Here is a 17,175-nt window from a genome sequence, read left to right as displayed (position 1 = left end):
CTGTTGGAGCCCTTTCTGTCTGTGCAAGGAGCTGACTGTGTATCTCCTCATTAACACTGGGTGGCCTGTAGCAAATGCCAGTAATTAATTTTGAAGTATGCACACCCATACTCAGCTCCACCCATAAACTTTCAAAGCCATCTCACTTTCCATCAACAAGGTTGTCTTTTACTCTTGCTTTGAGATAATTTCTCATAGGCCATGCCACCTTTACGGTTTACCCTGTCTTAGAGCATAGCCAGGAATATTAATAGCCCAATTGTGTGCAGAATGAAGCCAAGATTCAACAATTATTATTATTATTATACAGTATTTATAAAGCGCCAATGGTTTGCTCAGCGCTGTACATTACAAAGGGGGACAGAACATGTGACAGAACAATACCAGTACAATGCAAAACATGAGGGGATCGAGGACCCTGCTCTTTCGAGCTTACAATCTAGGAGGGAGGGGATGGTGGCACAGGAGGAGATAGCTGTGGGGGATGGAGTGGTAGGAAGAGTGGAGGAGGTCAGCAGGTTAGCAGGGGTTGGGGTAGGCTTCCCTGAAGAGATGGGTTTTCAGGGTGCGCCTAAAGGAGAGGAGAGTAGGTGATAATCTAATGGGTTGGGGCAGGGAGTTCCAGAGGATGGGTGACACCCTGGAGAAGTCCTGGAGGCAGGCATGGGAGGAGGAGACCAGGGAACTAGAGAGAAGGAGGTCTTGTGAGGAGCGGAGTGTGCGTGCTGGGCGGTACTTTGATATTAGGTCAGTGATGTAGTTCGGGGCAGTATGGTGGACCGCTTTGTACGTCAGTGTTAGGATTTTGAATTTGATCCGTTGCGCAATTGGAAGCCAGTTGAGGGGTTGGCAGAGGGGGGTGGTGGAAATGGAGCGGTTGGAAAGGTGAATGAGTCTGGCAGCCGTATTCAGGATCGACTGAAGCGGAGGTGGAGTCTGCACGAGTTTGTTAAAGATTGGACTTGGGGCTGGAAGGATAGGTTGGAGTCCAGAATGACACCAAGTACTCTGGCCTGCGGGGCGGGTTTGATGGCGGCGTTGTTGGATGTGATGGAGAAGTCATTGGGGGGGGGGGGGGTGTCCGGGCTGGGGGGAAGACAAGAAACTCGGTTTTGGAGAGGTTCAGTTTAAGGAAATGGAGCGACATCCAGTCTGATATGTCGGTCAGTAGGTGTGTGATTCGGGCAGAGACCAATTAATTACCAATTAATTCATAGTGCTCTTCCACCAAAGCTTCCAAATCTCCTCTTTTGCTTGGCAGACATCTGGTATTGGTAGACAAAATTATTTAATCCATTACACTATTTATAGTATATAAATATAGCCCTCCACCACACTTTCCTCCATTCCACCCTATGTTGGTGTCTAAACTGTCTGCCCCATTTTATTCCAGTTCTCCCTACCCCCTCACTCTTTAAATACTCCTCCAGCATTCCTGTAAACCTCTCCCCTTGCACAACAGACCCACTTCCATTGAGGTGTATACAATCTTTATCGTATAGGTTGTGCCACAATGAAAAGTCAGCACAGTGATCTAGAAACTCAAATATTTCCCTTTTTTACATTGTTGAGCTTGTTGGCACAATTCTGATTGCTTATTTGTTGGCCAGCCTTCTCATTCATTGCTTAGGTACATCCCAGGGTCTGTAATTACTCAGCCTCCGTGCCCTGTACAGTACGATTTAAGAAAAGTGGACTTTTTACTTACCTGTAAATTCCATATCTTGAAGTACAGTATAGGACACTGCCCATCCTCCCTTCTATTTTTTGTTTCTCTGCATTGTTTGCTACAAAACTGAAGACTCATGGAGTGGGGTGTGGTTATGGGTGGATGTCCATGGTGTGTGTCCTCCAAAAGCTTACCATTGTCCAATCTCCTGAAAGTACCGATCAATAAACCAGGGTCTGTGCATACTCAGCTTGTGTCTTGTACATTACTCCAAGATATTAAATTTACAGATAAATCAACATTTCCTCCTAATTTCCTAGAGAACCAAATGTAAACCGCACTTGGTGCCATTCTAACTGGTGGCCCTTTTTGTCCCCTAAATGTAGCTCATTATGCTGGTTGTAACTCCAACTATTCTGAAGCCGAAATTATGGGTGTTCAAGTGGGGGTGGTATAGCCAGCACAGAGCCCCCCTTTACACTCCAAGTTGTGCTTTTTTTTTAATTTTTTTAATTTGTATGAATAAACAAGAAGTGCTGCTTTTTTTCATTTATAAATTTAAAAGATCACTCCGAGCGTGCAGCTTTGTGTAATCAATATGATGGTACCCTGTATGTGTAAAAGCAACTGCAGACCGATCACACAGAGCTGCAGCTCTGAGTGTTCTTTTACTAACGTGGATGGAGCATTGATTGCTCATTCATAATGGTGATGGGTCCCACAGCACTGCAGGCTTTGTGATCTTTTGGTGGCTGCTGTTACACCTATTCAGCTCCGCTCTGGCACTATTTGAGTTTTCACTTTTATGACTGATCAGTGATGTTGGATTGGTGCTGTGTATGACACAGCCCAGCAGTGCTAATCATTTAATATGTTGAAAGTTTAATTCGTACTGTGGTTATGTGTTATCCTTTTGCCGTGTCTGTGTATATTTAAATGCAGCTGCATATACAAGCAGCACCACTGGCCAATCAGTTATCACATGGAGAGTAGTAAGTAAGATGTCACTTCTGACATCATTACTCACTATGTGTGAAATCTGTGAATGATCACATGGTACAAGGATATTCAGAACAGCATTGTACCATGTGACAAGCTGTGACCAATCATAGCTCACACAGTATTTCTCAATGGCTGCAAGAATGCAGCCAGAGAGGAGGAGAAATGATTGCTTTTAAACACATAAAAGATGTAAAAGCAATCTGTGTAAAAAAAAAAAAAAAAAAAAAAAAAAAATCACCCCCCACAAGTACAGTGGTACTATGGTGACACTGTACTGCTAGGGCGGGTGTCGGCAACCTGCGGCTCCAGAGCCGCATGCGGCTCTTTTTCACCTTTGCTGCGGCTCCGGAGCACACTGCCCCCCAGGTGACAGGCAGCCGCGGCTCGCGAGCCACATGCGGCCTCTTTACACACTTCAATGCGGCTCTTCTGTGTGCCGGGCGCCCGCTCCCCTCCCTCCTCTCGGGCGGCCGCCCCAAAAGTCAGGACTCTGCAGCCAGCCCAGCAATGGGCAAACTACGGCCCGGCGGACCTTTTAATCTGGCCCGCGGAGCGTGGCAAACATTGGCTGTCAGGATGTAGGCGGGGCAGCGTGACGAACTCCTCTCCTCTCACAGTCCGCCCTGAAGACCGGAACGGCGCGGGAACACGGCGAGAGGAACTCGCGGAGCAAAGGTAAGTGAATTGACACAATAGGGGGGATGAATTACTATAGGGGGGATGAATTACTATAGGGGGGATGAATTACTATATGGGGGATGTATTTTCAGTTTTAAAAATGTGGCTCTCAAAATAAATTTCAATCGTGGTTTTGGCGTGATTTGGCTCAGTTGAAAAAAAAGGTTGCCCACCACTGTGCTAGGGTGACAGTATGTAAAAAAAAAAAAAAAAAAAAAAAAAAGACATAAGTAATAGTATAAAAAAATAAATAAATTGTAAAAAGAAATTTTTTTTAAATTATAATTTTTGGTTATAAACTAATTTTTGTGTTTTTTTTTTTTTGTTGTTTTTTTTGTTTTACTAAAAAGATAACTGAATTCATTTTGGCCAAGTTTTATGAAGAAAGATTTATTTGCAAAATTTTTGGACTTTTTCATTTTATATACCGTATTTGCCGGCGTATAAGACGACTTTTTAACCCATGAAAATCTTCTGAAAAGTCGGGGTCGTCCTTATACGGCGGTATACGGCGAGCCGGTGTCAGGGCGGCACTTTTTCGAGGGGCGGCGCGGTGGCGGAAGGGACACTAAGTACAGGGGCGGGCAGGGGGCTGCTGTACCTTACCTGGTCCCGGTCCCATGACAATCCGGTCCAGGAAGCGCGACTGCTCCTTCTTTCAGTTCGGCCGCTCGATGGTCGCGCGGCCGCTCGGCTCTGCCTCCTCACCGGTGATTGGGCGCCAGCACTGGAAAGGCACACAGGCGACCAATCACCGGCGAGGAGGCGGAGCCGAGCTGCCCTGCGAAAATCGAGTGAGGGAGCGGCCAGTAAGTGTGCAGCAGCACCATGCTGTGACACTCTTGGCACTATTCCTCTCCCCCACTGACACGAACGATGGGGCACTGTTCCTCCCTCACTGACACCAACGATGGGGCGCTGTTCCTCCCCCCCACTGACACCAACGGTGGGGCGCTGTTCCTCCCCCCCACTGACACCAACGGTGGGGCGCTGTTCCTCCCCCCCCACTGACACCAACGATGGGGCGCTGTTCCTCCCCCCCCACTGACACCAACGGTGGGGCGCTGTTCCTCCCCCCCCACTGACACCAACGGTGGGGCGCTGTTCCTCCCCCCCACTGACACCAACGGTGGGGCGCTGTTCCTCCCCCCCCACTGACACCAACGGTGGGGCGCTGTTCCTCCCCCCCCACTGACACCAACGGTGGGGCGCTGTTCCTCCCCCCCACTGACACCAACGGTGGGGCGCTGTTCCCCCCCCCCACTGACACCAACGGTGGGGCGCTGTTCCTCCCCCCCACTGACACCAACGGTGGGGCGCTGTTCCTCCCCCCCACTGACACCAACGGTGGGGCGCTGTTCCTCCCCCCCACTGACACCAACGGTGGGGCGCTGTTCCTCCCCCCCACTGACACCAACGGTGGGGCGCTGTTCCTCCCCCCCACTGACACCAACGGTGGGGCGCTGTTCCTCCCCCCCACTGACACCAACGGTGGGGCGCTGTTCCTCCCCCCCACTGACACCAACGGTGGGGCGCTGTTCCTCCCCCCCACTGACACCAACGGTGGGGCGCTGTTCCTCCCCCCCACTGACACCAACGGTGGGGCGCTGTTCCTCCCCCCCACTGACACCAACGGTGGGGCGCTGTTCCTCCCCCCCACTGACACCAACGGTGGGGCGCTGTTCCTCCCCCCCACTGACACCAACGGTGGGGCGCTGTTCCTCCCCCCCACTGACACCAACGGTGGGGCGCTGTTCCTCCCCCCCACTGACACCAACGGTGGGGCGCTGTTCCTCCCCCCCACTGACACCAACGGTGGGGCGCTGTTCCTCCCCCCCACTGACACCAACGGTGGGGCGCTGTTCCTCCCCCCCACTGACACCAACGGTGGGGCGCTGTTCCTCCCCCCCACTGACACCAACGGTGGGGCGCTGTTCCTCCCCCCCACTGACACCAACGGTGGGGCGCTGTTCCTCCCCCCCACTGACACCAACGGTGGGGCGCTGTTCCTCCCCCCCACTGACACCAACGGTGGGGCGCTGTTCCTCCCCCCCACTGACACCAACGGTGGGGCGCTGTTCCTCCCCCCCACTGACACCAACGGTGGGGCGCTGTTCCTCCCCCCCACTGACACCAACGGTGGGGCGCTGTTCCTCCCCCCCACTGACACCAACGGTGGGGCGCTGTTCCTCCCCCCCACTGACACCAACGGTGGGGCGCTGTTCCTCCCCCCCACTGACACCAACGGTGGGGCGCTGTTCCTCCCCCCCACTGACACCAACGGTGGGGCGCTGTTCCTCCCCCCCACTGACACCAACGGTGGGGCGCTGTTCCTCCCCCCCACTGACACCAACGGTGGGGCGCTGTTCCTCCCCCCCACTGACACCAACGGTGGGGCGCTGTTCCTCCCCCCCACTGACACCAACGGTGGGGCGCTGTTCCTCCCCCCCACTGACACCAACGGTGGGGCGCTGTTCCTCCCCCCCACTGACACCAACGGTGGGGCGCTGTTCCTCCCCCCCACTGACACCAACGGTGGGGCGCTGTTCCTCCCCCCCACTGACACCAACGGTGGGGCGCTGTTCCTCCCCCCCACTGACACCAACGGTGGGGCGCTGTTCCTCCCCCCCACTGACACCAACGGTGGGGCGCTGTTCCTCCCCCCCACTGACACCAACGGTGGGGCGCTGTTCCTCCCCCCCACTGACACCAACGGTGGGGCGCTGTTCCTCCCCCCCACTGACACCAACGGTGGGGCGCTGTTCCTCCCCCCCACTGACACCAACGGTGGGGCGCTGTTCCTCCCCCCCACTGACACCAACGGTGGGGCGCTGTTCCTCCCCCCCACTGACACCAACGGTGGGGCGCTGTTCCTCCCCCCCACTGACACCAACGGTGGGGCGCTGTTCCTCCCCCCCACTGACACCAACGGTGGGGCGCTGTTCCTCCCCCCCACTGACACCAACGGTGGGGCGCTGTTCCTCCCCCCCACTGACACCAACGGTGGGGCGCTGTTCCTCCCCCCCACTGACACCAACGGTGGGGCGCTGTTCCTCCCCCCCCACTGACACCAACGGTGGGGCGCTGTTCCTCCCCCCCACTGACACCAACGGTGGGGCGCTGTTCCTCCCCCCCACTGACACCAACGGTGGGGCGCTGTTCCTCCCCCCCACTGACACCAACGGTGGGGCGCTGTTCCTCCCCCCCACTGACACCAACGGTGGGGCGCTGTTCCTCCCCCCCACTGACACCAACGGTGGGGCGCTGTTCCTCCCCCCCACTGACACCAACGGTGGGGCGCTGTTCCTCCCCCCCACTGACACCAACGGTGGGGCGCTGTTCCTCCCCCCCACTGACACCAACGGTGGGGCGCTGTTCCTCCCCCCCACTGACACCAACGGTGGGGCGCTGTTCCTCCCCCCCACTGACACCAACGGTGGGGCGCTGTTCCTCCCCCCCACTGACACCAACGGTGGGGCGCTGTTCCTCCCCCCCACTGACACCAACGGTGGGGCGCTGTTCCTCCCCCCCACTGACACCAACGGTGGGGCGCTGTTCCTCCCCCCCCACTGACACCAACGGTGGGGCGCTGTTCCTCCCCCCCCACTGACACCAACGGTGGGGCGCTGTTCCTCCCCCCCCACTGACACCAACGGTGGGGCGCTGTTCCTCCCCCCCCACTGACACCAACGGTGGGGCGCTGTTCCTCCCCCCCCACTGACACCAACGGTGGGGCGCTGTTCCTCCCCCCCCACTGACACCAACGGTGGGGCGCTGTTCCTCCCCCCCCACTGACACCAACGGTGGGGCGCTGTTCCTCCCCCCCCACTGACACCAACGGTGGGGCGCTGTTCCTCCCCCCCCACTGACACCAACGGTGGGGCGCTGTTCCTCCCCCCCCACTGACACCAACGGTGGGGCGCTGTTCCTCCCCCCCCACTGACACCAACGGTGGGGCGCTGTTCCTCCCCCCCCACTGACACCAACGGTGGGGCGCTGTTCCTCCCCCCCCCACTGACACCAACGGTGGGGCGCTGTTCCTCCCCCCCCACTGACACCAACGGTGGGGCGCTGTTCCTCCCCCCCCACTGACACCAACGGTGGGGCGCTGTTCCTCCCCCCCCACTGACACCAACGGTGGGGCGCTGTTCCTCCCCCCCACGGACACCAACGGTGGGGCGCTGTTCCTCCCCCCCCCCCCCCCCCCACGGACACCAACGGTGGGGCGCTGTTCCTCCCCCCCCCCCCACGGACACCAACGAAACAGTGCCCCATCATTGGAGTCAGAGCGAGGAATAGCACCCCATCATTGGAATACCATACTGAAATAGCAAACCATATTGAAATCAAATCTGATGTTTTTTCATTTTTATTTGGTGTGTGTTGGAAGAGGGGTAGTCTTATACGCCGAGTATAGCTCAAATCCTATATTTTAACAGGAAAAGTAGAGGGTCGTCTTATACGCCCAGTCGTCTTATACGCCGGCAAATACGGTAGCAAAAAAAAATTAAAATCCCAGTGGTGAATAAATACCACCAAAATAAAGCTTTATCTGTCTCTAAACAAAAGCTAAAAAATTCATATGGGTACAGTGTTGCATGACCGCGCAATTGTCATTCAAAGTGTGATAGCGCTGAAAGCTGAAAATTGGCCTGGACAGGAAGGGGGTAAAAGTGTCCGGACTTGAAGTGGTTAAGAAAATGTGGGCTGCCAGGTGTCTTTCTGCTTTTGTCCACCAAGGGCATTAGCTGTGCTGCTGCCTTTCATACCATCCATTGTATACAAGTGTCTAGCTGTGAATGGTCACAAAGATCACATGCACAAGCTAGGCCAATCACAGCCCAGATATGTCATGCGATTAGCCGCGGCCAAATCACAGCTAAGCACAAACAAAAATTCCCTGAATGAATCAATTTCATTCAGGTAAATTCTCTCTTATAGCAAAGTAATTCTTTGCTATAAGCAAATTGTGTAAAAAAACAAAAAAAACAAACAAAAAACGATCACTTCCTCAAAGTAGTACAATGTTACTATGGTAATATTATACTACTTTGGTCATAGTGAAATATGAAAAACAAATCTTAAAAAAAGAGAAATTGTGTAAAAAAAAAAAAAAAAAAAATACTGATCACTTCCCCAAAGTAGTACAATGTTACCATGGTAACATTGTACTACTTTGGTCATAGTAAAATATGAAAAAAAAATCTTGAAAAAAAAAAATCTTAAAAAAATAAATAAATAAATAAAACATTTAAAATAATTAAAAAAAAAAATATATATATATATATTTTTTTTTTCCCGTACTGTCACCAGTCAGTGTCCCTGATCACCGCCGCCATGCCAGTTATATGATGACACTGTACTGCACTGGTGACAGTATGTAACAAACAAAAAAAAAATTGAAATAATTTTTTTAATTCATTTTCCGAAAAATTATGACAAAAAAAATTACAACTTCCAAAAACTCGCCATGCCTTTTATGAAATACGTTGGACTGTCTACTTTGCAAAAAGGGGTCATTTGGGTGATGTCTGTACTGTTCTGACATTCTTGGAATTCAAGAATTTAGATTGGCCGTCAGTACTTCAGGATTGATTAATTTTCAGATATATCCCATAGTTTGTGAACTCTTTAACTTTCCTACAGACTAAATAATACATCCTAATTTGGGTTATTTTTCCCAAAGAAATGTAGCAAAAAACATCTTGGCCTAAATTTATGAAGAACAATTATTTATTTGCAAAGTTTTATAACAGAAACAAAGAAAAACGTGTTTTTTTTTTTTTTCAAAAATTTCTGTCTTTTTTTGTTTAGCAAAAAATAAAAACCCCAATGATGATTAAATACCACCAAAAGAACCCTCTAGTTGTGTGAAGAAAATGCTAACATTTTTAGTTTTTGGTACAGTGTTGTATTGTGCAATTGTTCAAACTGTGAGCGCGCTGAAACATGAAAGTTGGCCTGGGCAGGAAGGGGGTAAAAGTGCCCTGTATGGAAGTGGTTTAATAGATATTGATTTAGGGCTGGTTCACACCAGATGCAGCCCAGTGCTTTTTTTTTTTTTTTTCTGTATGAAAAATGTATGCAGTTTTCTTCATGTATTCCACACACCAGAGCAGTCAAAAATGCAGTGGATCAGAGTGTGATGTTTCCACAACTTGATTGGAGTCCACCTGTGGGAAATTCAGTTGATTGGACATGATTAGGAAAGGCAAACACCTGTCTATATAAGGTCCCACAGTTAACAGTGCATGTCAAAGCACAAACCAAGCCATGAAGCTCAAGGAATTGTCTGTAGACCTCCGATACAGGATTGTATCAAGGCACAGATCTGGGGAAGGGTACTAAAAATTTCTGTAGCATTGAAGGTCCCAATGAGCACAGTGGCCTCCATCATCCGTAAATGGAATAAGTTTGGAACCACCAGGAATCTTCCCAGATCGGGCTGCCCATCCAAAATAAGCAATTGAGGGAGAAGGGCCTTAGCCAGGGAGGTAACCAAGCACCCCATGGTCACTCTGAAACATCTCTGCAGCACTCCACCAATCAGGCCTGTATGATAGAGTGGCCAGACGGATGCCACTCCTAAAGGCAAATGGCAGCACGCCTAGAGTTTGCCAAAAGGCACCTGAGGGACTCTGACCATGAGAAACAAAACTCTCTGGTCTGATGAAATAAAGATTGAACTCTTTGTTAATTTTAATAATATAATAACTCTTTGGCCTGATTACCAAGCCTTATGTCTGGAGGAAACCAAGCACCGCTCACCAACTGGCCAATATCATCCCTACAGTGAAGCGTGGTGGTGGCAGCATCATGCAGTAGGGATGTTTTTCAGTGGCAGGAACTGGGAGACTAGTCCGCATCAAAGGAAATAATGCGGCAATGTACAGACACATCTTTGATGAAAACCTTTTCCAGAGTGCTCTGGACCTTAGATTGGGGTGACAGTTCATCTTTCAACAAGACAACAACCCTAAGCACACAGCCCACATAACAAAGGAGTGGCTACGGGCCAACTCTGTGAATGTCCTTGAGTAGCTCAGCCAGAGTCCAGACTTAAACCCGATTGAACATCTCTGGAGAGATCTGATCTGTGCACCAACGCTCCCCATCCAACCTGATGGAGCTTGAGAGGTACTGCAAAGAAGAATTGGAAAAATTGCCCAAAATTAGACATTGCCAAGCTTGTAGCATCATACTCAAAATGACTTGAGGCTGTAATTGGTGCTAAACGTGCTTCAACAAAGTATTGAGCAAAGACTGTGAATATTTATGTACATGTGGTGGTGGTTTTTTTTATAAATTGTAAAGATTTCAAGATGAACTTCTTTCACATTGTCATTATGGGGTATTTGTAGAATGTTGTGGAAAAAAATGAATTTAATCCATTTTTGAATAAGACTAACAGAACAAAATGTGGCAAAAGTTAAGTGCTGTGAATACCGTACTTTTGGGATGAACTGTGTATTTAATGAGGGGCTTTATTAGGAGCTATGTTAGTGAACTTGGTCATGAGAAGTGTAAAGAGTGGTATTATAAAGTGGTATGTTTTTGAAAATTGGCTAAAAAGCAATCCCTGGTTTACATTTGTCTATTTACTATTGTATGTCTGTACTTTTTATCCTTCTATATTTTTTATTACAGGGACGAAAAAGTCACCGTCATCGCAAGGACCGCTTGCAGGATCTTATAGACATTGGCTATGGCTATGATGAGACTGATCCCTTTATTGATAACTCTGAAGCAGTAAGTGCAATTGTCAACTACAATGTGCCAAATTTTAAATGAATTAAAACTCTTTATGAGTGAATTACTCTTCTAAAAGTGACACCTAATTTCATAAGCCCCACATTGCCTTCTGCCATTTCAAAATTAAAACAAAACTAAACCCTCTTATCCTTTACAGCCTAGGAAACTGTCATCTTATTCTTTTTTGATCTAAAATTGCCATGGTGCTGCACATGTGATCACTTATGACACCAGCCATTTAGGACATTTTGACAGTTAAGTTGAACGCACAAGCAGCTATGACCGTTTTTATTTACAAATTCACCCTCTCCTAAATGTGTGACATTATTTTTTTTAATAACTCCCCTGCTACATTTTAGACACTTATCCAAGTGTTTAATGCCTAGAAAGCTTCGGCATAGAAAGATTTTGTCAGTACGCCTGAATCATCCTAGGGCAGCCTGCTTCACTTCGTCATTGTGTTTTCCTTTCCTACAGAAAGATTCGTCTCTTGTGCAATTTTACAACAAGTTCTACATGTATTATCCAGGATCAGGCGTTCCATGTGCTGAATGCTCACAGGAATGACTGCTGCAGCTGGGATTGTCACGGGCATGTTGTTCCATGCACGCACTAACACTGTTTGCCGTCTTGATTCACGGTCTCTGGATTTGTCCGTGACACATGCGACGTCTATTAGTAATAGGACACACTTGCCACTTACTACTTGTAATGCCTATGGACCCTTTGTTTCTTGGGTAATTTTTACATTAAAGCATTGTTGCCCAGATTCCAGGAGCATGAGACATTGATGTCATTTCTCTAGGCCCAAAGAACAGGGTCACAAGATTAGACTGCTTAAATTAGATAAGAACTTGTTTGTGCAATTAAAGATGTCTACTTGCTTAAGAAGTTAGAAATCTTTAAGTTTAGGGTAGATAGGAAGCTGAACTGAAGCAAAAGTGTGATATTCTTAGATAAATGTTGTTTGTTAGGGGTAGTGGCTGGGCATGACTCTGTCATCCTCATGGAACCTTTCTGTTAGCTCCTCCTAGAGTAGGTGTGGCACCCACCCACTTCAGGAAAGCTGCCAGAAAAAGGGTTTAGAAACAAGGAGCTTAAGTGGGATGAATTGGGAGAAGCCTTCCTATGCAGACGATGACGCTCTGATGCTGGGACTCTTGCCAAGGCTATATGGGCTCATCGATTGGTCGCGTTTACGGCTTCCCCATGACTCCCTGTGCATTATGGTTCCGCTGGTGTCTATTCATTCCTGTCTTCCCATAGCTTTGGTAATGTATTCTATGCTGTGACGCTGTCAAAAGATGTGTCTATTTCATGCTGCAATGCTCACATTGCCACTTCTTCTAACGATCGGGACTCGGGACTCCCTATTCCGGGTCACATGATTGCTGTGATAGCCTCTGATTTGGCTATCACAGTGATCAGTCACTGTGCAGCCTAGCCCCCTTGTTTTCTTCTCTTGCTGGCATAGAGAGAAAAAAGTTTGTTAAAAAATGAATATTTAAAAATAAAAGAAAAAATACCTAGATCAAGGTTTGATCTAGTTCAGTGCCAGGGTTATTGTTTGGGTCAAGGTCAAAAGGTCAGGGTCAAAGGTCAGGATTTAAAAAAAAATTGGTATCCGTGTCAGTTAGGCTACGTTCACACTAGCCTTGTTTGCAAGCGGCAGACAGGCGTTTGGGAAGCGTTTTTACCGCTTCCCAAACGCCTGTGAAAATTCTGCACATTGCAGCACCTCCTGCTGTTCACACGGGAGCGTTAGCATCACGTCGCGGCAAAACGGACGCCTCTTTTCGAGTCAGGAGGAGTTGAAGCCTCCTATTCAAGTCTATGGTGCCGCTCCGCAAACGCCCGGCCGGCGTGTGCGGTTGCGGGGCGTTTGCGGAGCGTTAACACCATTCAAACTTCATTATAGGCATTTCTGGGGCGTTTTTAATGCTTTGCAACCTCCGCTAAACCGCGCATGCGGCGTTTGAGGAGCGTTAAAAAACCGCTCCGCAAACGCCGGACCAACGCTTGTCAAACGCTATAGGGGAGTGTCAGTGTGTTTTAGGTAAAAAAAAAAAGAAAAAGACAAAAACAAGAGATGGAGAATTTATTTTGGGTTGTTCTTTGGTGGTAGGTTATGGTAGTAACAAGAAACACACAGCTAAATAAAAAAAAAAAGATTTTTGTTTTGCTATTTTGGGACAGTTTTTTTTTTTTTTTTTTTTTTTCCTTTTGATAATAAAAAAAGAAAATCAGGAGATATCTATTACCATTTACCACCAAATGAAAGCCCTATTTTGTCCTGAAAAATATATAATTCACCCAGATGTACAAAGTAGTTGTGATGATATGTACGATTTTACTAACATGTCAACGTTGCAAAATTGTGCTTGGGCATTTAGATTTGTTTTACCCTTAGGTGTGAAGGGGTAAATGGCTAGGCCTCTTTTTGCTACTCGGCGCTGCACTAATTCAACTGATAATTGCGCGGTCATGCAATGCTGTACCCAAGTGAAATTTATGTACTTTTTTTTTTTTCACACAAATAGCTTTCTTTTGGTGGTATTTGATCACCTGTGCGCTTTTTATTTTTTGTGCTATAAACCAAAAAAGACCGAAAATGTTGAAAAACAATATTGTTTACTTTCGGCTATACAAAATATATAGTAAACTCAAAGTTATTATACATTTATGCCAAAATGTATTTTGCTACATGTTTTTGGTTAAAAAAAAAATCCCAAAAAGTGTATATTGATTTTACTTCCTGGCTGCCCATCACATTTGTTGAGGTGCTAAAATACCAGGACAATACAAACACCCCCAAATGACCCCTTTTTGGAAAGTAGACACCGTAAGCTGAGAGGCATACTGAGTCCATGGAAATTTTTTTTTTTTCCACAAGTTTCTGGAAAATGACACACTTTTTTAGGTAGTCAGGAAGTGTAATGAGGAAATAAAGCGCTTTAAAAGCCTGATGGTGCTTATTGGATTTTGGGGTCCTGTACTTGGCTAGACTGTCAAAACATCTCTCCCATGTGGTATCCCCATACCCAGTATGGAGGTACAAGTAGCAGAATGTATTTTGGAGAGTAATTCCACATATACCCATGGCATGTGTGAGCAATAAATCATTTAAGTGACAATTTTGTGTAAAAAACAAAAAAAAAAAACAAAAAAAAAAAACAAAAAATTTTTGTTTGTCATTTTCCAATAACTTGTGGTAAAAAAAAAAATTCCTCTATTGATTCAACATGCTTCTCAGCAAATAGTTTGAGGTGTCTACTTTCCAAAATGGGGTTGTTTTGGGGGTGGGGGCATTTTATGCCCAGCATTAGAAGTTTATGCCACACATCACTCACGCCTTTTCTGAAACTTTTTGTTCACATTAAATAAATCAGTATTTTTTTGCTAGGAAATCAATTTAAACCCCAAACATTTATATATTTTTTTTAACGCAAACACCCTAGTGAATAATATGGTGGGTGCTGCAATTTTTTATGCCACATAGTACTCGCACAGCGATTTTTTTTTTTTTTTTTTTTTTTTTTTTTTTTTTTCAAACGCAATTTTTTAAAAAAAAATACACTTCTCTTTACTTTTGATGCACAAAAACACAAAATATTGGCCAATTATTTGGTAAAATATAAAAGATGATGGTATGACAAAACAATATTTTGGACTTTTTGCTATAAAACCTGTCCAGTAAAAAAAAATGCAAAAATCAAATTAATCGTGTAAATTAATTGGTTTAAAAAAAAAAAAAAGCACTGACATACTAATGGCACTGGGGAGGGAGGAATTAACATTTTTCGGCAATCAAAGGGTTAACTGTGTGAGGGGAGTGTTTTACTAGTGGGCGGGATGTTCTTCACAGGAACACACTGTCCTGGAAAGCTAAGCTCTGCTCTCCGGTACAGTGTGCTGGAAACTGACAGGGAGCAGAGCTGTATTGAAAACAATGCAGCTGTGCTCCGTGACAGTGTTTACCCGCAATCGCTGGGACCGGGCGGGTAATCACCGGCTGTGACCCAGTGATTGACACCCACAGCCGCGATCATGTAAACCGGATGATGTTTATAAATGTGATCCTGCCTACCGGGGCCGCTTTGCCACAGTAAATGTACTGTGGGCGGTCCCCTAGTGGTTAATATCTGTGCATTATTTGTTTTTACCATATTTATTCTTATGTATTCATATCGGTGTTGCTTTGGTACAGCTGTTATTTATTTTTTTTTTTTCCTGGTAGCCTTTTATTTCCATTTTTTATTTTTGTCTACCCCCATGTGGGTTAATTTTGGTATATGACTTACTCTCCTATACATGTCAGTAGGTTTGCGATCCCCCTTTTTATGGCTGCCAGGGTTAGGTTTTTTGTTTTCACATTTTTTAGCTTTGTCCCTTTCATACATTTTATTTTTTATTTGGTCTTGGCATATTTAGACTTTGTTGCACCCTGTCCCCTGCTGGAGGGTGCTTTATGAAGTGTATTGACACTCGGTTAGCATTTTTAGATGGTTTCCAATAAAGTTTATAGTCTACAATTCGGGTTTCTTATCGTCCCACGCTGCAGTGATCTCTTACTGCTCCGGTCTTCAATATCATGGCCGCTGGGGGTCCAGGATTCGTGTGTAAGGACGCTATGCTGATCTGTTTGGCGTTGAGCGCCCTGAAAGTGCGTTGGCCCCTAAGGGTTGCAACATGGAGGTGAGGAGGCAATTTAGCTGGTGATGGATTGCTTGTCATACTGATCACTTTCACTATCACCGATCAAGTTTACTTGGGAGTCTAATCATTTGACTTTACACGTATAAATATATTGTGGACTATTACACCATTTTTTGGATTTATTCAATATTCGTGGCAATATTTATACCATTATATTATGTGGTTTCTGTGTTCATTTTATATTCATTATTTTCTTCCACCATCTATTTATTGTGATATTCTTATTATTTTACATGCACTCTGGGATATATTCACCCTGTGTTTTTCATACAGTTGCAAGAAAAAGTATGTGTACCCCTTGGGATTATGTGGAGTTTTGCATGTATTGGGCATAAAATGTGCTCTGAACGTCATCTAAGTCACAACAATAGAAGAACACAGTCTGCTGAACATAATACTACACAAACATTAGATGTTGCCATGGTTTAATTGCACATAACATGTAAACATTCACAGTGCAGGGAGGAAAAAGTATGTGAGGTCCTAGCGTAATGACTTCTCCCAGAGCTAATTGGAGCCAGGAGTGAGCCAACCTTGACTCCAATCAGTGTGATGATATTGGATGTGTTGCTGACAGCTGTCCTGCCCTTAAAAAACACACACCTGTTTTGGGTTTACTGGTTTCAAAAGAAGCACTGTCTGATGTGAACCATGCCTCGCAAAAAAGAGCTCTCAGAAGACCTACGATCAAGAATTGTTGACTTGCATGAAGCTGGAAAGGGTTACAAAAGTATCTCCAAAAGCCTTGATGTTCATGTGTCCACAGTAAGACAGACTGTCTACAAATGGAGAAAGTTTAGCACTGTTGCTACTCTCCCTAGGCGCGGTCGTCCTGTAAAAATGACTGCAAGAGCACAGAGCAGAATGCTGCATGAGGTAAAGAAGAATCCCAGGGTGTCCGCTAAAGACCTACAGAAATCTCTGGCACATGCTAACATTTTTGTTCACACATCTACAATAAGGAAAACATTAAACAAGAATGGAGTACATGGGAGGACACCACGGAGGAAGCCATTGCTGTCCCAAAAGAATATTGCAGCACGTTTGAAGTTTGCAAAAGAGCACCTGGATGTTCCACAGCACTACTGGCAAAATATACTGTGGACAGATGAAACCAAGATTGAGTTGTTTGGGAAGAACACACAACACTATGTGTGGAGAAATAAAGGCACAGCACATAAACATCAAAACCTCATCCCCACTGTAAAACATGGCGGAGGGAGCATCATGGTTTGGGGCTGCTTTGCTGCCTCGGGGCCTGGACGGATTGTTGTCACTGATGGGAAAATGAATTCCAGAGTTTATCAAGACATTTTGCAGGAAAACGTACGACCGTCTGTCCGCCAACTGAAGCTCCG

General features: G+C 46.9%; 1 protein-coding gene across 2 annotated transcripts in view; it reads left to right on the top strand.

Annotated features, from left to right (window-relative positions):
- LOC149437411 (ubinuclein-2-like) overlaps positions 1–17,175 on the top strand; it is a 155,973-nt gene that overhangs the window by 22,481 nt on the left and 116,317 nt on the right. For both annotated transcript variants that reach the window (XM_089660940.1, XM_089660941.1), the window contains exon 3: positions 10,997–11,098. In XM_089660940.1, coding sequence (XP_089517066.1) covers positions 10,997–11,098 — 102 coding nt within the window. The remainder of the gene's footprint in view (positions 1–10,996; positions 11,099–17,175) is intronic.

Source organism: Staurois parvus, unplaced genomic scaffold (assembly GCF_062004578.1).
Source record: "Staurois parvus isolate SC_StPar_1 unplaced genomic scaffold, SC_StPar_1.0 ptg001291l, whole genome shotgun sequence".
Lineage (NCBI taxonomy): Eukaryota > Metazoa > Chordata > Amphibia > Anura > Ranidae > Staurois > Staurois parvus.
The sequence above is the reverse complement of the archived record's forward strand: the minus strand, read 5'-3'. Positions and strand labels throughout refer to the sequence as shown.